Below are 22,704 nucleotides of genomic sequence, written 5' to 3'. Positions count from 1 at the left end.
TCCAACATCCAAAGAAAAGCTTTGAATGTCCTTCAAGAATCCTGGAGAACTATTCCAGAAGACTACTTAAAGAAATGACAAGAACGCTACCTAAGAGAGTTCAGACTGTGTTGAAGAGTAAAGGTGGTCACACCAGATATTGACATTCAAGCCCAGCAGAACTGTACAGAACTGTACAGGTCCATTTTTATATACTGCATCTTCATTTATGTTTGCACACATTTCCCATTTCCTAGAAAAGTATACAGAAATGAGGGGCCGCTAAAGACTTTTCTATTGCCTTTCACCTTTTTAAAGTGGAAAACATTAATCTGCCGTACACTGACACAAATCAGTACATGAGTACAGTACATGAAACACTAATCAATAGATTAAAGGTTGCAACTAATTCATAAACTGCTGCGAGACTGCGCTGAAGATGTTCAATATGAAGGTTTTTTTGTGAATTTCCATCTATATTTACAGCTGTCCAGTTTCATGAAAGTGAAGAGCTACCAGCACAAAGCACCTTCTATTTGCTAAGCATAAACCTGCAACACCACAAAGGTTAGACACGCTGTCCTGACCCATAAGATATCCACCGCTGGCTAGATTAAACCCATTAATTCTCAGCACAGCACTTAAATCTTGCTGTAGCTCCTGCCTGCTGGATTTGGCTAAGGAAAGCTTCGGGGATAAATGAGCCATATTGTCCTGCAGCAGCCTTCAAAGTTGACAGCCACATAGCCTGAATGACAAGACTTTTTTTACCCACCCGAAGCCGGAGGAAGATGACAACCGCTTGTGTACACAACCAAAACAACCTAAACGTTAGATAATAGCCAATTAGCCTGGTGGACATTAGCTGGGGCTGCTCATCAACTGAGCCAAATGTTGGTTTAATAACCATTAGCTCGGGCTCCATCGTGTGAGGGGCCTCCGCATTAAGAGGGGACCGTGTCAACAAGCGGGATCAGTCCTGTCTGACTGCCTTTTTGATGCACTGTATATGAACTAGCTGAACTAGCTGGGGGGTTAGCCTGCCAAGCGTCAGCTGTCTAGCTGCCGTTAGCTTAGCTAGCTTGTTGTAACGAAAATGAATTAGGACGAGCTCGGCTACGCTAATAACGTTTCAGCATTTAATTGGAACCGCGGAGCTGGGTTCGTGCATGCCGGGGACCAGCAGGCCCGGGGTTCCGACTTCAAATTGTCGAAGTAAAAAAAAGAGAGAGAGAAGAAGCAGCTAGGCCCGGTCGTTGAGGTTTCGAGCCAAAGGGGGAGGGGGGCAGGCAAGGCCAGGGGTAAGGCCGAGTTAGCACGGGTTAGCTTAGCATGCTAGCTAACAGCCGTGCAAGCCCGTTGCGTTTGCAGAGGGGAGAGCGAAGAAGAAGAAGGGAGAGAGAGGGAGAGAGAGAGACGCTTTTCAAGCACTAACGTTTCTGTCTGCGTCAAATCAAACCGTAAACTGTCCGTTCTTACCCGGGCATCCCGGCGAATGCGTACCGGAGCCGAAACAGCGAAACGGGCGAGCAACAGTGCGTCTGCAAGCTTAGGAAAAATAAGAATAAGCAGCCTACCCATTAGTTCTCTGCCTCTGCTGGTTCTCCTACACTGGGATATTGGAAATGATGGAGAGCTGCACTGCGCATGCGCCAAGCTCAACCAGCCAGCAGATGGGAGAGGTGATGCACGTTTCCTCACATACACGAACTCTGCATGGCCAAAAGGGGAAAAAAGAAAGGGGAAAAAGTTAGGGGTAACCTGGATGTAAGGGTTGGGATGGGGCCTCATACTGAGTCACAGCCTGAACCGGCGGGTCCCATTTTGAGGCCTGAGGGGCCTCCAGGGACCCCTGAGGCAGAATTGGCTGCAAAACTATTTGATCCCTTTTTCCACATATTTGACTTTAATCCTGGGAGATATAGAACTGGTTTTATTTTTTATTATTTTATTTTTTATAATTTTTCTTCCTAAAGACTATGGAAACGTTTCACAGTACATTACGAATGTACTGTAGGTCATTGAGGTCATCCTATATACACTCATACACTCATGTATATACTCATCCACCAAAAATAAATACAAAACAAAAAATATACTGATCATTTGCTGCCAATATATTATCATTTTTTATATAATGTAAGTTTCTGTAAAAAAGGTAAAATTCAATAAATTCATTGTGTGGTTAAAAATACAGAAAGACACATAAAAAAAATATACTAAAAGTCACTTCATTATTGTGTCATTTTCCCAATTTTTTTAAGCTTTCTTCTGCCAGTAAAAGAGTGAATATTTTTTGCCATCCAAAAGCCTCGAAATTTCAAGGTGATAACTCAAAATTTTGATTTATGTTATTCAAAAATTTCAGCTAATAACTTAAAATTCCAAGATAACATATCTTAAAAACCTTTGGTTACTTCTGAGTAAGTTGAAATTTTGAAATAATCCGTCAGTAATGTGACATTTTAAAATACCTAATGTGAAATTTGGGGTTCATAATGCAAGTATTCACATTATATATGTCAAAAATTTGGTCTGAATAAATCAAAATCTCAAGATTTTTATTTTAACATTAAGACATAATAAATCAAAATTACAAACTGAAAACTAATCTAACAACTTTACTCAAATCAACGTAAAATTTAGATTTATGTATCTCAAAATTTCACGTCTCGAGTTATGCATCTCAAAATTTCAAGCTTGAAATAACTTGAAATTTCAAGATACCTCTGTGTTTTGAGATACTCACTAACAACTTATGAAAACTTTGTGAAATTCTGAGTTAGGTATCTCGAAATTTGGAGTTACTCAGAAGTAACTCAAAGTTTCAAGATGGTCAGTAATTTAAGAGTTTCAAACTTAAACCAAAGCCTTACAAGGGCAGGAAACAACCTTCCATACTAAACAACTCCCTGCTTTCACTTTCATTCTGTTGGATTTGAGATGCATTGTGGGGGTTTTTTTTTTTCATTTTCCAACTGTATTTTGAATAGATTGTTGCTTTTATTTGGAGACTGACAAAAAGACTGTTAATTTCTCTTATTATTATTTATTATTAACAATTTTGCTTCCCTTTTTTAAATCCTTTGGAGTTTGTTTTTGTCTTCCCACATGATTTTCATGGTTTTTGGTCACTATGTTTTGTGCTTCTTTCATTTTTTCCTCACTGCCTCAGTATCTTTCCATACTAATATACTTTTTTACACTATAGATCACTGGAATTAGATAAAGCCTTTAACCTAAAGACCTCATGGAAATCACACACACAAGTATTTCTGCTTGCTGTTCAATAAAAAAAAAGTACATAAATTTGTTTTATATCATTTCTTGTTATTACAGTTTGGACCACAGACACTGTTCATTTCAATGTTTAATAAAAATGTATTTAAATAAATATGAAGTGGAAAAAGCTTTTAATCACAAGGTTTTGTTTTCCCAAAAATGGAACATTGTACATGTATTCGATTATTATGTATTTGACAGTTGTAACTTGTTACTTTAATGTGCATAGCAAAGTCATAAAATCAAATCAAATTGATGATTATTGAATATTAATTAATAAAACTAGTAATATATGTTGACTACAGTGACACTACATATCATAGTTTCAAAGTTATAAGGCTTTTAGTCCATTTTCCACCAATACATCATTGAGTTGACCTTGAAGACCTTGGTGGATGTAAGCCAAATTTGAATGGATTGTTAACATGACCCCACTCTACACTCATACAAAGTTTTATCAGAATTCATTCACAACTTTTGAAGTTATTGTGTTTACAGACAGGATGGTGGTATGCACACACACAAATCCTACTAAAAACATAACCTTCTTGGTAACAAAATACATCTGATTTTTTTTTTTTTTACAAATAAATAATGTTGAATTTACTTGCAGAAAAATGACTTAGAGGCAACTTGTTAGTAATTACGGAAGCGTAGAGCTGCCACCTAGGCAAAAGAAAAATACAAGTGTATCACGTTATAACGTGAAAAGTTTATTGTTCTAACAAGATACTTTTCCTGTTTGTACAATATACCATCATGTTTGTACAATATATGATCACGTTCGTACAATATAATATTTATATTGTACAAACGTGATAATTATGTATATTGTAATAACGTGATATTATGTTGTTCAAACATGAAAAGTATATTGTACAAACAGGAAAAGTATCTTGTTAGAACAATAAACTTTTCACGTTATAACGTGATACACTTGTATTTTTCTTTTGCCTGGGTGGCAGCTCTACGCTTCCGTAAGTAATAACACTGTTTTGACTGTGGCATGATTATATTAAGTACTAAAACGAACCTTAACAATTAGTTATATAAATTTCAGATACAGCTTTCACTCTTTCTGTCAGTTTGAACGCATTCACAACACAAACACCCCAACGAGGTTTTCATGGAGATGTTTACTGAGTATCAAGATGTCACGTCAGCTGACTTTGCAAAGCAAAACTGAAACTACTAAAAATTCAACTAAAACTAGACAATTTTAAACAATAATCAATATGTCAACCAAGACAAGACACTTGTTATAACCAAGGAAGGCTGCCATGGCAGTGCAGTCATCAGCACTGTCACCTCACAAGAGGCTCCTAGGTTGGATTCATCCAGTGGACTGGATGCAAACTCCTTTCTTCAAAGTCCAAAAACATGTATGGGGTTAGGTTAGTTGTTTAAGTCTAATTAATTGACTTTAAGCGAGGATTGACAGGCTGCACTTTGTCTTTGACGGAAGATGGGTAGGCTGTGGTCATTTCTGATGAGCTGTAACCTCAGTTTCCTGTTCTTAGCAGTGTCACCTGCTATGATCTTCTGCTGCCGTAGACCATCTGCATCAACATTCAGTATGTTGCCTGTTCAGAGATGCTCTTCTGTATACTTTGATTACATCCGTCCACTTTCTTCCACTAATACAATTCAGGATCAAGCCAGAATTTGGTGTAAACAACATGAAGCATGGCTCCATCCTGCCTTGTATCAACAGTTCAGGCTGGTGTTGGATGTGTAACGGTGTGGGGAATATTTTCTTGGCACTCTTTTGGTCCTTAGTACCACCTGAGCATCACTGAAACTCTACAGCCTACCTGAGCATTGTTGCTGAGCATGTCCATCCCTTTATGACCACAGTGTACCATCTTCTGATGGCTGCTTTCAGCATAATAACACACCATGTCACAAAGCTCAGATCATCACAAACTGGTTTCTTGAACATGACAATGAGTTCACTGAGTTCACTGTACTCAGATGGCCTCCACAGTCACCGGATCTCAGCCCATTTGGGATGTGGTGGAACAGCAGATTCACGTCATGGATGTGCAGCCAACAAATCTGCAGCAACTCTGTGATGCTGTCATGTCAACACGGACCAGAATGTAAGAGGAATGATTCCATCACCTTTTTGAATCTGTGCAAAGAAGAATAAAGACAAGGCAAAAGGATTTTTGTGATTCCTTTCCTCTTTGGAGCTAAAAGAGGCCACCCAAACACCTGAGATATCAGTGGAAAGCCCAGGATGTCCTTTATTTAGTACATCAGGACTCTCAAATCACTCAAAAGATATAAACCAAAAACAAATGTCCATTACAGAGGACATAAATGAATAGGCTGGTTCTCAGGAGGACATGACTGGCTCACATCACAAACAATAGGAATGAACACAGTGATCTTTAAGTTCTCCTGATTTAATCTGCAAAATAGTTTGAGTTCATGCCAAATAATCACTTTGATTAATTCTAAAAGTTAGAAAAAGTGACAGGAAATTAATTTAGTACAACTGTTGTTTTCCTTTTTGGGGGCTAGGGGGAAGGGGTCATTGTTGCAGAAGGTAAGCTAACATAAAGACCTCTTACAGAAGTTTTAACTTTTGTAACGTTATCATTACCATGTCTTACTTTGTCGAAAAATAAAAGGTGGTCTTTACATATTAAGCATAATGTACTAAAATGATCAGAAGCCAGTGGCTACATATTGAAACTCAGAATATGTGGACTCACAGGGTTAGAAAAAAAGTCACCACCTAATTAAAAACAATCCCATTACCAGTTATTTTGCTAATACCTTACAGGTATTTTGTTAAATACTGTCTATGAAGTGTAATTTGATAAGTGTTTAACACCATAAGCTACAAACTGCAATGATAATGATTAATTACAAGAACATCTTTTAGCAGAAACTAAACTATTCATATTTATGAACAAGATGACACTCATTAAGGTTAACTTTGACTGGCTGCGTGCAAAGAAAATCAAAAAATACAACACAAAGTGGCAGTGGAGCAAAAACAGACACTCAGCAAAATAATTTCCTGAGATAAATAAAGGTCATAAAAGCTGAAGAAAACATGAGCTCAGCCGTCTGAAGCAAGGACGAGATGCAGCTCAGGGTGCAAACCCCTGAATTTTGTGTGAAGGTCAAACCCGAGGAGACGTTAAATGAATTCAGTGTAGGGCTGCTGAAGGAAGGAGCGCTTCATGTATTTTTAAGGGCAAACACAGAGGGCTGAATGTGCGAGCGGAGGGTCGTATTTTAGAATAATGTGACAGGCTAAATGTGAGCGGAGAGAGGGAGACGATTTGCGAGATATCTGGCGGTTTGCTGTCTTTTTTTTTCCTTTTCATCAGTCAACCAAAAAGCCGCAGGAAGCGTTTAAGTGTCTCCAGAGCTTCAGTGAGTAAAAGATGCTGTCATGAAGGCGGCCTTTTAGACATATACATGAGCCATCCCTCCTAATTTTATCAAACCAGAGCAGAAGTGGCTGTTATAGTTTCACAAATAAATATATATAATAACACATAATTGTAGTCTTTCTCAGTGCCGACAGACTATTTCTTATATATCTTACTATAACACATAAAATCTGTCTGTGTGTTCATTTATTTGTCCACCAACTCCTCCTACATGATCACAAGCAGCACAACCAAACTTGGCACACAAGTATGTCTTAGGCTCCTGAAGGTTCTTATCTATGTCAAATGTTATGACGCCATCATGTTGCCTAGCAACCACCTATAACAACTGGCCAAAATGACTTGTTTTTAGCATTTATGCTGATGAAAATCTCTTAAGAGCATCCTGCTATTTTAATTTCACAAAAATAACATAAAAAGTAATCTAGAAAACTTAAATTGTGAATGATATATATAGTATAATATCATATTGTTTTCATTTCATAGCCAGTAAATGCTGTAGAACGGAAATGCGCAGGATCAAATTCAACAATAAAATGTATATAAAATTCAACAAATAAAATCATATTCATGTAAAATTCGTGAAAAGCATAAAAAGACACATTTTTTTAAACTCTTGCCCTCAAGACAAGGATGCGTCATTTGTTATAATACCAAATTAAAAATATTGTATTTTAAATTGAAATGAAAAATAAAACAATATTTTGTCATTTTAATTTATATATTTTTAAACAAGTTCAAAAATCTGTACACACCTGAATGGGTTATTCAAATATTCACATTCAAATATAACCTCTGTGCAATGTCCTCTTTACTGCTGATACAGTTATTAAACCACAACGTGACTAAAATTGTTGTGGATTTATGTAAATAATATTGATCTATTTGAATAGCTTTGTGCTTACATAGTTTCATCTGTACTTGAGACCATTTCTGATGAGGCTTCAGTGAACAGTAGATGGTTCTGTGTCAGCTCTTTACTGGATTCTTTCATGTTTTTAAGGACATGAGTTTCAGATACTGTTCATCTGATGTAGATTGTTTTTGAAGGCTGACAGCTCTTTAGCCCTCCACTTGTCCAGCTTCCTCAGATTTTCTTAGGGCACACCATGTTGTGCTATGCCAAGGTTTCAACTAATAGCTTTTAGGAATCATCTTTGTTAGTACAAAAATACTGTTTAATGTCTGTCAAACTGTGTTATCTTTGACATTTTTCATCGATCCAACTAAAGGCATTAGAACAAATTATGTGTTTTTGTGGTTGCACAACAGTGGTTCAGTCTTTTTTATGCTTGAATGATTCATAGTGGTTTAACAAGCAAAAGATTGGTCAGGGACAAGGACGAAGCCGAAAATAAGTGAAAAGGCAGCCAATGTCCAAAGAAAAACGTTCAAAGACCTTCAGGAAGCCTCAAGAACTATTGCTCAAAACCACTTTAAAAACAATACAACGAAGCCTGTCTGTTTGGTAACAAAATATAAAGAAAGAATTGTTGACTTTTGCACATTACTATATGTCATGTTTTTTTCTTTTAAATCGTTTTTTATTTGGTGGTTTTGTGCGTGTGTGTGAATAATATAATTCTACAACCACAGCGTTTCTCTTCTGCGTTGCTCTGAGTCGCAGCCAATCAGAAAGCAGATATAGTCAAAGCCGGAAGTCGTCATCGCTGGCCGAGGAGTATTCCCGCGAAGATTGAGGCGTCTCTTCGTTACTCCCGGTATGTTTGTTCTGATGTGTGTGAAAAGAAGCTCGACTAGCTGACACCTGTCTTACACAACGGTAGAAGTAATCAAAGTTAGAAATGGAAAACATTCGTGTTTCTTCAGCGCACTTTTAGCGAGCAGATCTTCGAGTAAAGCCCTGGGTTGCGTCGCAAGCGTGTAGCACCGAAGTTCTGTTGTAAAAATGACAATTTTGAGTTCTCCTGACTTGTCGGTCGATATGATCTCAGCCTTGAATGCAGCCCGAGACGGATTCTCAAACTTATGAGTCGCTTTCTAATTCGGCATACATAAAATCTATTTAGACATTCATTTTTGACCAAATTGTAAGATAAGCAGTCAAAGGCAGCTATGAGATTAGACTGGTATCGTTGCATCAGCTGCATGCCGAATTGAAAAGTGTTTTATCCTCACCTGTTATCGACCCTAACATTGGTTACAGCACAACTGTAAACATGTCCTGAAGTGAGGCTATTTCGTTTCGGTGATTATTAGTCTTACGTTTGGCGTAAACTTAAAAGGGAAAAAAAAGTTATTTATTGGAATTAAAACCGTTGTTTCCACCATGTTAGTGCATTTAATTGACACCTAACTGCAATGTAAAGTGTCAGTATTATCCCGCTGAAAATGAATTTAGTGGCATGTTGAAGTTGACCTTTTTTCCCACTTGTTCACGTTTTGCAGTCATCATGAGTAAGAGGAAGGCCAGAGATGCTCATCTGCCTATAGGGGAATGCATCACACAGGTGTGTGTATGAACAGCCAGTGAGTTTTTCAGGGTGATACTCTGAAATATACCTAATAAAATGTAGTTTATTTATAATACATGTTTCTGTGCAGGTTCAGCAGATTTTAAGGGAGCGGTTTTGTGAGAGGCTGCTCCCTGACAGACCAGAGGGAGTAGAAGCTCAGTACAAGTAAGTTCATAACAACAGGGCCTGTGGATAGAGGTGATTTTATAATAACGTCAACACATTTACCAAAAAGACTCATATCATAGTATCATGAAAAAGAGTTTACAAGAAAATCACAGAGAAAATCAGAATGTTAAATCCAAACAAAGTTGGATATTAAAATAAGAAACAAGACAATCGGTGCGAGAAAAGAAACTGGAGAAATGACTGGCACAGGTTCCTGCCTCATAGCTTCAACTGGATCGGCCTGTTTTAATCCTCGGGGCGTTTCTGGCTCTGTCAAAGCTGCGTGTGTGTGTGTGCATGCCTGCGTGTGTGTGTGTGTGCCTGTGTGCGTGTGTGTGCCTGCATGTGTGCGTGTTGTGACTTAAATATGGTTGTCCTTTAAAAACACATTCTTGTTTAAAGTGGAGGTCTGGAAAGAGGCTTACAAATGTAAAAACACACTGACTGGCAAAACACTGCCCACTGTGGTGAAACATAGTGACAGTATGTAGGGTGTAATTACGAAAGGTACCTTTACTAGTGATCAGTAAAAGGTTAAAAGTTCGAGGCCATTACAGCCTTACTGTTCATACTGGAGAGGAGGAATCGGTTGTAATCTGGCCTTGTGAAAATAAAACCATGAATAATTTGTCCTAAGTGTTTGGGAAAAGCAAATAACCTGTAAAGGGTGTTTGTTTTTGTTTTGGCTTCGGTTCCTACAGGTGTTGGATGGTTTAGAAGGCCTGTAGTAGAACTGTCATCCATAATTAAGAGCAGACCTGGAGCTCGGTGTGAGTTTCAGTGGCCCAGTTCAGTCGCACCTGGGTGACAGCTCTGTCCCAGTTTCCAGGCCAACTCGGCCACAACACGAGCTTCCCCAGTGAGAGATTTCCACTCATTACAAGCATGAGATGGGGGTGTATATTTTACTAAGCATTGTGGGTATTGAAGTTAAAGCCATTGTGTTTGCAGACACCTCCTGGAGCTGCTGAGGCGGACGGCGATCCACGGGGAGAGTAACTCTGTGCTAATCGTGGGTCCCAGAGGAGCAGGCAAAACAATGGTGAGCCGTGGGAAAAAATGAATTTTTTTTTTTTTTTTAAAGTGTGGACTTGTTGTGAATCCTGTGAGGTTTGTGTTTTTTGTGCCTGAAGCTGCTGCAGTGCGTGCTGAGAGACCTGCAGAAGGAGGAGAAGGTGCAGAAGAACCTTCTTCAGGTTCACCTCAGTGGTACCAAACCTCATTTAAATTCTTCACAATTTAAGAACCCACACGTTTGCTGGAAATGTGAATTGGATGGATGGGTTTGTGTGTTTGCCGCAGGTCTCCTGCAGACTGATGACAGAACAGCGCTGAAAGAAATAACCAGACAGCTCCACCTGGAAAACGTTGTTGGAGACAAAGTGTTTGTGAGTATTTAGAGAGACCGTTATTAACATTTTCAGCTCTGAAAACTGCAAAGATCTTTCTACCTCGTTTTTTTCTTAGGGAAGCTTTGCTGAAAATCTGGCTTTCCTCCTGGAGGCATTAAAAAAAGGTGAGAAAGTTCAAATATTTAAAGCTGATTTCAGACTAGAGGGGCAGGTTTGATGTTTTTTTGTTGTTGGTTTTTTCCTAAAAGGCAATCGCAGCAGTAGCTGCCCAGTGTTGTTTGTCCTGGATGAGTTTGACTTATTCGCCCACCACAAGAACCAGACTCTGCTCTACAACCTGTTTGACGTCTCCCAGTCCGCCCAGGCTCCCATCGCTGTGGTCGGCGTCACCTGCAGACTGGTGGGCCTCAGAACACCTCTCAGAAACCCTACTTAGATAATGGTAGGTGTTTTTAGTAAGTGTCGTGATACTTTTTCCATTCAGGATGTTCTGGAGCTGCTGGAGAAGCGGGTAAAGTCGCGGTTTTCCCACCGTCAGATCCACCTGCTGAGCAGCCTCAACTTCACCCAGTACCTGGAACGGGTTTGGACGCAACTCAGCCTGCCGGACAGTTTTCCTGACAAGAAGTTCGCTCAGGAGTGGAACGCTGGTGTAAAGGTGACGTTAGCAGGCAGACACAAAGTTAGTTTTTTTTTAGTCACGTCTTTAAGTCGTCTTCAGGAAGGCTTCTTGAAGGACATTCAAAGCTCTTCTTTGGATGTTTCTGCCTTTTGTTCTGTTCTGTCAACATGATCCTTACCTTCTATCCAGGTACGTCTTTACTGCATTGGCAGTGAGTTTGGGATCATTGTCGTGATTAAAAATTGAAGCTGTTGCCAAATGCAAATACAGCACCAAACCATGATGGAGCCTCCACCGTGTTTTACACACGGCTGTAGACACTCACTGTTGTACGTCTCCCCGTACATACTGACAATGATTTGAAGCAAAAGACTCCAAATGTGGATTCATCACTATCAAGACCCATGTCACTGATTTTCAGTCCAGTTCTTGTGTAATTTTCACACCTCAGCCTTTTCTTACTGTTTCCCTTCATTAGGAATGGCTTCGTCACAGCCACTGAGACCGTTTGTGATTAAACTTCGGTGAACAGTAGATGGATCAGCTAAAGGTCCAGATGAATCTCTAAAGTCCTGTGGATATGGCCTTCATATACTGTTCATCTGCTGTAGATAGTTGTTTTTTGTTTTTTTTTAAGGACTTGCCCTTCTTCTCTTTCCACTTTTGTTATTCACTGGTCCAGTCTCCTGAAATGTTTTAAGAAAACTCTGAATACCATACTGAGATATGCCATGGTTTCAGCTAATGGCTCTTAGTGAAAAAGAAGGCATTGTCCAAAGGAAAACTTGGAAAGACCTTCAGAAAGCCTGAAGAATTGTTGCTCAAGACCACTTTAAAAAAATGACAGTCTGATGGCTTGGTGGCAAAATATAATGAAACGATTGTTGGCTTTTGCATGGTACTGCTGTTTTTTGTGCTCTACCTTCTTCGTGCCCTAAAAGCCTTAAATAGCTCACTAAAGTTCAGAAAATGTCTAATTTTGAGTTGTTTGAGTGACCGTAGTAACATCACTGCCCAGCTAACATGGTTCAGACAGCGATGTCATCTCTGGCCTCCTTTTGAACGGCAGACGATGTACACACCTTTTCCACATAGAACAGAAGTGCAGACATACAAAGCAAAAAGTACTGATCTTTGTTTTCTTGGTTCTTCAGACTCTGTGTGAGGACAAATCTGTGGAGGAAGTTCTGCAGAGACACTTCAACTCCAGCAAAGACTTTCGCTCTCTGCACATGCTGCTGGTGAGAAGATCATTTCTCATGTTCGGTTTGGGGAAGTTTTGGGTGTTTCCTTTTCTTTCATTGTTTCTTTTCGTACTAAATATCTTTACAGATGTTGTGCCTGAGTCGCGTCTCTGTCGCCAAACCTACCATCAAACCAGCCGACCTGCTCGAGGCCAGCCGGATGTGTTTTGCTGACGCCACGGCTAACATGCTCCATGGTGAGTACAAATCCTAACAAGGGACGTTTTTTTTTTTTTTTTTTTTTTTTTTACCCGTGGTCCGAAGAGTCTAAGTGAGCCGTTTCTCTTTAGGTTTGTCCATCTTGGAGCTGTGCCTGGTCATCGCCATTAAGCACCTCAATGATGTGTATGAAGGAGAGCCATTTAACCTTCAGATGGTCCATAATGGTACGATCGCACGATTAAATTACACAAATAGAAGAAGCTGTCCCGTCTGTTTCTTCACTCGTGCCTGATTGTTTCCAGAGTTTAAGAAGTTCCTGCATAGGAAGTCCAACTCCATGTACAACTTTGAGCAGCCTGTTGTCATGAAGGTTGGTAGAAACGCTTCGAAACTCTTCCCCCAGTCTTTCCTACCAAACCCCCACACCAGGCAGAAAGTGGACATTTCCTGAACACCGATACAATCTGTTTGCTGACTGACCCTTAATCTCTTCGCCTTTAGGCGTTCGAGCACCTGCAGCAGCTGGAGCTGATCCGGCCTGTCGATGGTTCCTCGGCCAAAGTCCAGAGGGAGTACCAGCTCATGAGGCTCACGCTGGACCACAGCCAGATCATGGATGCCCTGCAGAAGTACCCACAGTGCCCCACTGACGTCAAGCAGTGGGCCATGTCGGCATTTGGGTAGAGCTTCAGAACATTTAGAATTCAGAGTCTGTGAAGCTTGTTTTGACTTGGACTGAAGGGCATAAGGTTTGTGCTGCCGCCCACTCTAAACGATCAGAAAATAAAAGGAAATGAATAGTTTGGCATTGGTGCGATTGTTTCACCCTCTAAGCAGTTAGAGGTTTATGCTGAAGATAGACCCCCCCCCCCCCCAAATCTTAATACAAAAACTCAGCTTCATGTGCTTGTGTCATTTGATCAGTAGTTGGACTTAGCAAGTGTCATCAAGCGTCCAGCTTTCATCATTTTCAGGTCGTGAGCATCAGGCTGCTGAATACTGCTATCTAGTGGTGATTTTGTGCAGTTGACAATAACCTGGATGAAAGTTGCAGTTTTGATTTCTTGGACAAAAATATGTGTAATTGTGCCAAAAGTCTGTTTTTTGTTGTTGTTGTTTCTTTTTAAACACGCTGTAGCATCAGTGAGGCATGTGTCCCTCCACAGTTCACAAGAATCGCTGCTCCCACGATGGTTTTACAGTTTATGCACAATGATCAGCTGATTGGTCTGCATGGCCGTGAGCTGAATGAAGATTCACCTTAGTGGCAATAAAAAGAACTCATTTAATTAGGTGTCCTCTTGGCAGATATTTTGTGTTTCTAGGCTTCAAAAGCCTCATTGCTGCTCTTTTAGAATCAAGTTTCAAAGGTACATTGTTGCATAAATCCAGCTTTATAAACATGAAGTTGTTTTTTTTTACTAATTTTAACTGTTTAAATGGTATGCTATGTATTTGTGGCTACAGTTTTAAAGATTTTATTCAGTGTGCAATGCCATGCTGTACTGTAAATATAAGCCTATAATCCAAATATAAGCCTCATGTTTCCAACAGGGAACCCAGCCCCCCACCCTCAATTTAATTGCCTTTTCTTAAACATGGAGCACTGAGCATTTAAGCAAGGCTTGTAACTGAGTGAAGGGACCTGTGAGTATCAGCCTTAAGAAGAGCCAATCTAATTCTCTGAATGAGAGGAAAGGAGGTGACTGTGCTCCATAGTTCAGAGCCATGACACAGGCACAGCCCATACCTTTATGAACACAGTGTACCCGTCTTCTGATGGCTGATTCCAGCAGGATAGCACACCATGTCACAAAAGCTCAGATCATCTCAAACTGGTTTTATGAACATAATGAATTCACTGTGCTCAAATGGCCTCCACAGTCACCATATCTCAGTCCAATAGAGCAGATTTGAGATGTGGTGGAACAGGAGATTCTCATCTGCAGTAACTGTGATGCTAACAAAGAATTAAGACAAAAGTACTTAATCTAGTACTAACAAGGTGTACTTACACCTAATTGCATTGGTTAGGGTTTACCTCTTAAAATCTGATGTATCAAAATTTATTTTATGACTTTCCTTTATTAAAAAGTCCCTAAATATGAAAACCAAACTGTTTCCAGGAAAACGCCAAGCCTCTAAAAAGAGTTAACTCCAGACTGCAGTGATTCAGAGAGGGGGGAAAAAAGGAAAGAAAACACATTCACAATCTAAAAACACATTTATTTACATCACGTGGATCACTTCAGCTGATAAAAACCATGGCCGGCTAAGATTAGCCGAGAGTCGCAGCGCTAATCAGGGATCAGTCCTGCCTCCTCTGCCATAATGTACACAGGGTTCATGAAGTTTGTTTCCTCTGCTGTAACACTTTTTCAAGAGATTTTCCTCTCATCCCTTCTGTGAGGTCAGGATGAGGACATCCTTGAAGCTGGTAAAGACTCATTCCTACTCAGGAAAACCCAGTGGGCTGTTTCTTTTTTTGTTTGTTTGTTTGATGTACTTCACTTTCCAGTTTGAAATTGCAGACCTTAGTTTCTTTCTTGTTTTCACATTTTTTTCTCAGTAACATAAAATGTACAGTCACATGTATCAGGAGCAAAGAAAAAAAGACATTTTCATCACTGAAGAGAGGATTTTTTTTTTTCTTTTTAAAACATGACACACTGAAGTTTCATGTTCAGACTGATCAGTTTCTCCCAGCTTTAAACAACCTGTGAGCATCATTGGCATTGGAGACAGTGTTGGCAGACCCGGGATAAGCGCTGCAACTCGACAGCCTCGAGAAATGTGGGGTCAAAGTAGTGTTTTTGTTTTTTTTTGTTTTGTTATTTTTTTGATTTGTTTTGTGGGGGTTTTTTTGTAGAAATTTCAGGCCTGGTAACCAGACTTCTCTTACTGCCAAGACAGTCTTAGCGGTGGGGGTCGGTGGGGGTCAATGGAGTTCAATGTTTCCTCTAAAACTCTTTACCACCAGCAGGAAAAAGGAGGAGACTGGGAAGTTAGAATGAAATAACCTGTAGTGGATGATTGTAGTAGCACGTATGGGAATATTGCAACAGCTCCTAAAGAGCTTGGAGGGCTTTTTAAAATGTAACCATCAGGGGATCCAAGCAGGCTCCCAGAGGAACACCTTTGGCTGAACCATCACAATTCGTTTTCTTTCTGCCTTACAAAGTACTCCAATGAGCCTCCAGCTTAGTGAAGGGAAACTTTTACAGGCCTGGGTGCTGAGTCAAAACACAAGAAAAGTATAAATGAATGTAGAGGAAACACTGAAGTTCAACACGCACTTATAAAGATTCAGCTCAGAGTATATAGTTGATACAGGTATTTATGTCTGTACAGATCCTAGACTGCTTAAAATAGTGGGGGCAACAAGACACAAATGTTTCACTGTTTATATGCACAGCAATGTGAGGTGCTGGGCTGGAGGAAGTCAAGGTAGAAACATGTAAAGCTTCAACATGCGCAGGACCCATCCATACACCTTTAAATATCCAAAAGATCCATCCTTTTAACTCCTCCCAGGTCGCCAAGTCAACTGCTCCTCATCAGGATAAGGCTGAAGTTGAAGATAAATTATACAAATCAGGAGGGTCGAATATGACTGGACTATTTTCCAAAGCTGGTCACCTCAGCTTTTGAGGTGACCAGCTATCTTGCAAACACTGATATCAACACTGCCTCGCTACTCGCTGCACTATCCTCCTGAACGAAAGACACAATCTCCACAACAGTGCCAGAGATCAAAACAGGAAACTCAGAAAGTGTAATTTAATCTGGTAGCTCCTGCACTAGCTGAAAAGGTGACAAAACCCCTGATGCTATTAGCTAAAAAAAACACCAAAGTGTGGACAGTGGATATGACAGCACTTTTAGTGTTCACCAACATTTGCAAGGGCGAGAACATTGGGTACAACAGGCCCTGCAGGCTGTCAGTTGTCGTTGCCATCTAGAAAGCTGTGCAACCTCTTTTGTGAACATTTACCAATCAAGAGGATTCTCATGAGCATTTGTCAGGGGTGGGGTGGGGTGTATCTCTGCTGGCATCTTCATTACAGAGACAACATCCAATCAATTACATTTTCACTGACTTGATTAACTGGTGCTTCCAAAGTTGAATCACTCTAGCAGGATCCATTTCACTACCCATTGCTGAGAAACTGGGTGACTGGGTTCAGTTGGGGGTGCTCACAAGACCACTGACACTGAATAATAATTCTTTAAAGCTTCTTCTAGACAAAAAGTTAATTAAAAAAAAAAAATTCTACCTTTTCCCCCTACAATGAAGCTAATTTTCCCAATAAAGGAGATTCAAGAAGAAGCTGCTAGTTTAAAGAAAAATATACATCTACTACATCAAATGTCTCAAATGCTTTCCAAAAATTTCCAGAGGAAAAACTTTACCTCACAAAATTTAAATATTTGAGCTATAGATCCATAGGGCCATGTTCATTCTGGACTATTTTAGAAGCGCCACCTATTAAAATGAGATGTTCCGAATTCTTGCGTATTTAGAAGCTCTTTTGGTGAAGTTTCCTAACTTTTCAGTGCAAGAAGTTAACGCTACAGATCCTCAAAGTTCAGTTCAGCAATGCATCATGTAGATGCTCCTTTGGTGGAGTCAGAACAGGCATGGTTCCTGAGGGGAACCAATGGATGGTAGACGAGATTGTCGTCAATTGCTTTAATTGGGTACTTGATCAGGTGAAGACAAACAGAACCAAATATCTGCTTCGTTTTGGAAGTTTAGGTGCTAAAACAATGGTAGGACCAGAGGTTTTTGAGGACCTTTTTTTCCCCCATCGTCCTTTGGATGGTCGGTTTGGTCCTAATGGACCACAGAGCCGGTACAACCGAGAGGTGTATGAATGGATGTCCAAATACGCTGGGCTTTGCAAGTTTCTACGGGACAGGGCACAATCACACGAAACCAGCCAAACGCAAAGCCCTCTAAAGTTACACAGGGCCGGGCTCAATCCATCGAAGTACACACAATACTGGAATCCAGGAGTCTGAAGAACATTCATTCTCGGTCATTTTGTCCATAGACTGAATAGAAAGAAGCATGAATAAAGTTTATATCTTTTTCTTTTTGAATCAATTAATGAAAGTAGTTCCTGAATTACAACTGAAAACCCACCCCAAACCCTGAAACCCCAACAAAAACCAAAGCTCATGCCAGAACTTTATTCCGAGTTGCACTCGAGCTCCAATCCCCAAAACCTCAGGCCAGTAAATTAAAAAATAAATACAACATATCAATATGCAAGGTCACGGATAAAAAAAATAAAATGCTACAAGTTATTTGTGTGTGTGTGTGTATTGAAATTCACTCCTGCAGCTGATCCTACAGAAGTGTAGGGTAGTTTGCGGCACTGGTTGCATATAACTCGCTAGAACTTAGAAAAGCATAGTACTGAATCCCTGAATGGTATTTGTCGGTTTGGGTCGGTTTCTCTGAGCGCAGTTTAAACTCAAGCCGGAAGTCTTTCCCCTACAGTGCTTAGGATGTGACTGCCAACCAAACAGCAGCGAGTTTCTTTGCTCGTGGCTGATAAGATTTGTCAACCACTTTGGCAGGTAACCAACCAGTTTGGAGGCAGTTTTTGGATATCCACTTGGCTGCTGGAACACTGGTGAGTAGGTTTTGCATTTGAGGACACAAACATGGGAACTAAAAAGAATAATACTGGTGTTTTTCCCTTATGTTGGTGTCATTCAAGGATCCTTTTCGTTCTGCAGTTCAATCTCCCTTTGTGGGACAAGAAAACACATTGTGGTGGAAATGAGGAAGCTTCTTTGTAGCCTTATTCTGTTTCTGTCTGTCAGACCTTCAGGGAACAAATTAAGTTTACCCCTAAACTGAAACCTTTCCCCTAAATCAAGAACATTTAGAATTATTTTTTTTAGCAACCTGGTTATGATTTTAATTTATTTGCCATAGTTTCTATACTGAAGAAATCCCTGCAAGTGAGGTAGTACTTACTGAAGGGCTGCTGGGGTTTGCAGTACTGATCGTCCCCGACTGTTCAAGCTTTGCGAGGACCTCGGACAACGGGTGCTTTTGAACAGCAGTGGAGCAGCATAAGGAAGCGACACTGATGCAAAAAATTGTACTCATGCTACAATATGTAAATAAGATGATGGCTTCAACTTCCTTCAGGTTTGCGGTGTTGTTGCAATATGGTGTGCGGAAATAACCTCAAACTTATGCTGCCAAATTTGCTTAAAGAACTTTTACAGTTCAACTATGAAGATCCTTTTTTTGGAATCTTCTAGATTTAGGTGGGATAACTAAACAATTTGGCCCTGATTGGTACAAATGTTGGCACACATCTCCATTCTCCAAACATTTAGCTTCATTACAGACTTTTTTGTGCAAAATGAAAGGTTTTGCTCAACTGATCACTAATCAATTTAATGTCTTAGTGTTTTACTTGTATACTTACTGGCTCTTGGTCACCAAAACGTCATAATACAGTGCTGTAAAGAAAGCCTCACTGTCTTGAATGTGAATGGTTTGGATAGAAAGAAGTTTCTTCATGCCCCTCCCCAAGTATTTTCTAACTGCACACAGAGCTTTATTTTAAACTGTGATATGTGAAACCGTCCCAAAGCTTGAGGAGAGACTGCAGGTCTGCCGGCACCAGTGTTCAATATCCCTCAGAGGAAATAAAGACTCAAAAACGTCATTTGTCGCCTTCGCAACAACGACAGATACATCCGTTTTGCCTGACATCTACAAGATTAACTAATATCGACATGTAGAAATGGCACCAGGATGAAAGACAGAAAGGAGAGATCCCCTCGTCTCCACTCATTTAACCATGGTTAGCTGTGTGAGTGTGCCGGTTGGGTCGGCAAGGGTTTCAAACTGTCAAGCTAAGTGGTTTTAGGGGTTTCTAAGAACTTTTACTTTGAAGGGGAACATTATTGGTTTCTAGTACGTCTCAGAGGTTAAATAATGAGTGTTTGCAGATAAGTCGGCGTCTTCTCTGCAAGCTATAGGTAACCAAAGAAATCACAAGGAGGGTTTTGGTTGTCATGGGTTCACCAACTGGTTTCTAGGCCTGTGTTACCAAGGCCCTAGGGAAATAACCCTCAAATTCCAACGGCAGTGGGCCAAGCTTAAGAGAAAGCATCAAAACAAATTAATTAAGTCTAAACTGGAACAGTGCAGAATGAAGGTGGTTAAAACATAGACCAGATTTTTGGTTCTACAGATACATTAGGTCAGGTTGACTGTGTTGGTTGGGCAGGTTGATATTTTTTCCTGTTTTTAGTAATATCTCTCTTCATTTTTGTGGGAATTAATTCAGTGGTCTGCATCCTTGATAATTCAACTTTCCTTTTTTTGTAATGAGATCAGTATGACTAATGAATGCTGTGGGGATCTGGCATTAAATGACTGGTGGAACTTTGTCAGAAAAAGTGGATAGTCCTAATATAATAATATAATATCTCTATCATGTGACGGTTTCTTTCAGAAGATGAGATGAATAAGGATTATTTTGAACTGTGATTCATGCTTGGCTACTTAAAAAGAATGGGGAGCAGATTATGTCCACCTTTTAGTTATCGACCAACCTTACCTGATACAGTTTTCTTCAAACCGACTAAAGACACTGAACTATTACCGCACGGCTAAACCCTAACAAGTGGAGACGAGGCAAGAAAGAGACATAGGAGGCGCAAGATTCGGCGAAAGAGGAGGTACTCCAGTTCGAGACAGATGAGGATGTGAGGGCGTGGTGTTGAGTAGCAAAGATTCCTGAGGTGTATCCAAAGAGAGCAGAAACTCTTAATTAAAAAAAATAAAATAAAATAAAAATAAAAAGATGCGTGCAATCAAATCAAAAGCAAGCTGGCTCAGCTAAATACAGGCACAGTTCCAAAGTAGGGCTGGGTACCTCTGGAAACTGTACTTCAAATTTGATACCTCCTAAAAATAATCATGCCAGGTGACCTCTTGTTTTTTTTTTTTTTTTTTTTTTTGTTAATCTGATTTTTCTAAATAGAATCAAACAACACATAATTTATTTCACAATGAATGAACAAGAATATGACCCGAGAGTTTGATATCTCTGATTAAATATCCAAAAAAAGAAAAAAGAAAAGAAAAAGGAAAAAGAGAAGGTATCATTACAGCTGGCACCCAGCGCTAATCCAGAGAGAGATCTCATGACTCCAATTCAAGCTAGTCAGCAATGGGTATTTACTCTCTGCTGACGGCTGACACGGCAAACAAAAAAAAAAAAAGAAGAAGAAAACTTTAAACGACAACTTCATTATCATGGGTGTGGGCAGGGTGTGGGCAGGGTGTGGGTGGTGGTGGTGGTGGTGGTGGTGGTGGTGGGGGGGGGGGGGGGGGGGGGGGGGGGGGGGGGGTTCATGAGTTTATCCCGCTCTCATGAACATCTGATAGAAGCAAAAAAAAAAACAAAAAACAAAAAACCAACAGGAGAAAGTTGAAGTAGACACTGAGAGAAAGGAAGGGGACGAAGAAGGGAAAAAGTTGTGTTGTTTTTTTTTATGGTTTGTATGGCCGTGTGTGTCTGTGTGTGTCTAGGCTTTGTTGATTGACGAAGGGCCAAAAGGTTGTAAAGGAAGTGCGAGCGATGACCATGACCAGGGAGAGAGGGACTGATTTTTTTTTAAAACTGTCCATCTGAACTGAGGTATACCTGGTTGAAGGAGGTTTATGGTTTTTATCGTCGTAATGCTTGAAAATGGACCCCCCTCCCCATTCCCCCCCCCCCCCCATTTAAAATAAGCTTGATTACCAAGTTGTCTGGGTCCATAATACACTATGTACAGCAGCATTACACTATAAACATTCAGAAGCCGTTGCTTATTGGCAGAACGATAGTCTCCCAAAAAAAAAACAAAAGAAAAAGAAAAAAAACACACGAGAAAACAGCAAATGTATCAAGAGCCGGACGCTCGTCTTTTCTTTTTTTTTTCTTCTTTTGTTGTTTTTTAACACTAAAATGCACCGAGAGTTTTGTGAAATTTCTCCGAAGAATCTTCTCAGAGCAGAACACGTCGCCCTCCTACATCTGTGTGTGTGTCTGTGTGCGTGCGTGCGTTTGCATGTATATGTGTATATAAAAACAATACATGATCAAAGTGTCCGTAGAGTGTTGTCCCAGCATGTCAGTGCTGTGGCTTGGTAAAACATCCTGAGTGAGTCCGCTCAGGATGGCAGAGAGTTCAACGTTAAAATCCTCAAGCACGCCTATCAAAATGAGGTGGATGTCAACTGATGTGGTGAGGCGGGCGCAAGGGGCGTTTCCTGAATGCGAGCAGCGGCCCGCACTTAAAAGAACAGGAAGGAAAAAAAAAAATCAAAGGAGAAGAAGAAGAAGAAAACCCCCCCCACAAAGCCAACCAACCAGGGTTGGCCATTTATCCCCTCGTGTTGATCTGTGTTTTCGCTAGAGCTCGTCTGGCGTCGGCTGATTGGCTGATCATAAGCTGGACTCCTTGGGTGGGAGGTCCACGTTTGTCACCATGGTGACAACCGTGACGATCTCCTCGGGGCCGATGACGGGTGCCTGGCGCTGCATCTGTCCGATGCGCTCTTCGACGCAGCCGGCGGACAGGCGTGCCTCGGCCTCGTGGTCCCAGCAGTCCTCGATGGTTTCGCAAAGCATGGCCAGACCCTGTGGAACAAAGTTCAGACGAACGTTATCCAAACAGCACCACGATATCTCAGCTGGTTGTGGTTTCTGGAGTTTGAGCATGGACACACTGGAAGCGCTCTGCAGTGGCACAAAGTGGGCGGGACCTATTTATAAACTTTCAGGCAAGTGACTGAAGAGACTATCCAATGAAAGTTCATAATACTTTGTGTTGTTCTTACTCACTGTCATTTTGTCCTGTGTTATATGTTGTTTGATTATTTCAGGTGTACATCAGCTGTTCTTTTTAAATGTGCTATAGAGGGAACCATTTTAAATCATGCTGCATAAATCAAAGAGCTATGGGACA

The 22,704-nt window shown here is 40.4% G+C and overlaps 3 protein-coding genes across 8 annotated transcripts in view; 1 reads left to right on the top strand and 2 right to left on the bottom strand.

The window, feature by feature from the left end:
- Nucleotides 1-1,614, bottom strand: part of mbd5 (methyl-CpG binding domain protein 5) — a 57,618-nt gene extending 56,004 nt beyond the window's left edge. For 2 of the 3 annotated variants that reach the window (XM_085447339.1, XM_085447341.1), the window contains exon 1: nucleotides 1,557-1,614. The gene's annotated coding sequence lies outside the window, so the exon portion shown is untranslated. Of the gene's footprint in view, nucleotides 1-1,458 lie in introns of all 3 variants that reach the window. The other variant, XM_085447340.1, reaches the window with a different exon arrangement.
- Nucleotides 1,430-13,991, top strand: orc4 (origin recognition complex, subunit 4). 4 transcript variants are annotated; one of them, XM_085447345.1, is made up of 15 exons: nucleotides 1,610-1,661; nucleotides 8,305-8,398; nucleotides 9,087-9,148; nucleotides 9,243-9,319; nucleotides 10,274-10,364; nucleotides 10,456-10,531; nucleotides 10,625-10,710; nucleotides 10,790-10,838; nucleotides 10,923-11,074; nucleotides 11,159-11,332; nucleotides 12,451-12,537; nucleotides 12,629-12,737; nucleotides 12,831-12,926; nucleotides 13,005-13,072; nucleotides 13,204-13,991. In XM_085447345.1, exons 3-15 carry the CDS (start codon nucleotides 9,092-9,094, stop codon nucleotides 13,384-13,386), a joined length of 1,305 nt encoding a protein of 434 aa, XP_085303471.1. In that variant the 5' UTR covers nucleotides 1,610-1,661; nucleotides 8,305-8,398; nucleotides 9,087-9,091; the 3' UTR covers nucleotides 13,387-13,991. The 4 variants fall into 4 exon arrangements, with proteins under 4 accessions (XP_085303469.1, XP_085303471.1, XP_085303470.1 ...); XM_085447344.1 differs by having other exon boundaries at nucleotides 1,625-1,661; nucleotides 8,274-8,398; XM_085447343.1 differs by lacking the exon at nucleotides 8,305-8,398 and having other exon boundaries at nucleotides 1,430-1,661.
- A 916-nt stretch (nucleotides 13,992-14,907) lies between these two features.
- The window catches only part of LOC146681066 (activin receptor type-2A), an 82,710-nt gene continuing 74,913 nt past the window's right edge, over nucleotides 14,908-22,704 (bottom strand). The window contains exon 11 of the mRNA XM_085447342.1: nucleotides 14,908-22,376. Within this exon, the coding sequence (XP_085303468.1) occupies nucleotides 22,182-22,376 (195 nt within the window). The 3' untranslated portion in view covers nucleotides 14,908-22,181. The remainder of the gene's footprint in view (nucleotides 22,377-22,704) is intronic.

This window comes from Copadichromis virginalis, linkage group LG23 (assembly GCF_057382275.1).
Source record: "Copadichromis virginalis isolate Kocher_CV1m ecotype Utaka linkage group LG23, C_Virginalis_male_GT1.1, whole genome shotgun sequence".
In the NCBI taxonomy this organism is placed as follows: Eukaryota; Metazoa; Chordata; class Actinopteri; order Cichliformes; family Cichlidae; genus Copadichromis; species Copadichromis virginalis.
Note: the sequence above shows the minus strand (reverse complement) of the source record. Positions and strands in the feature narration are given on the sequence as shown.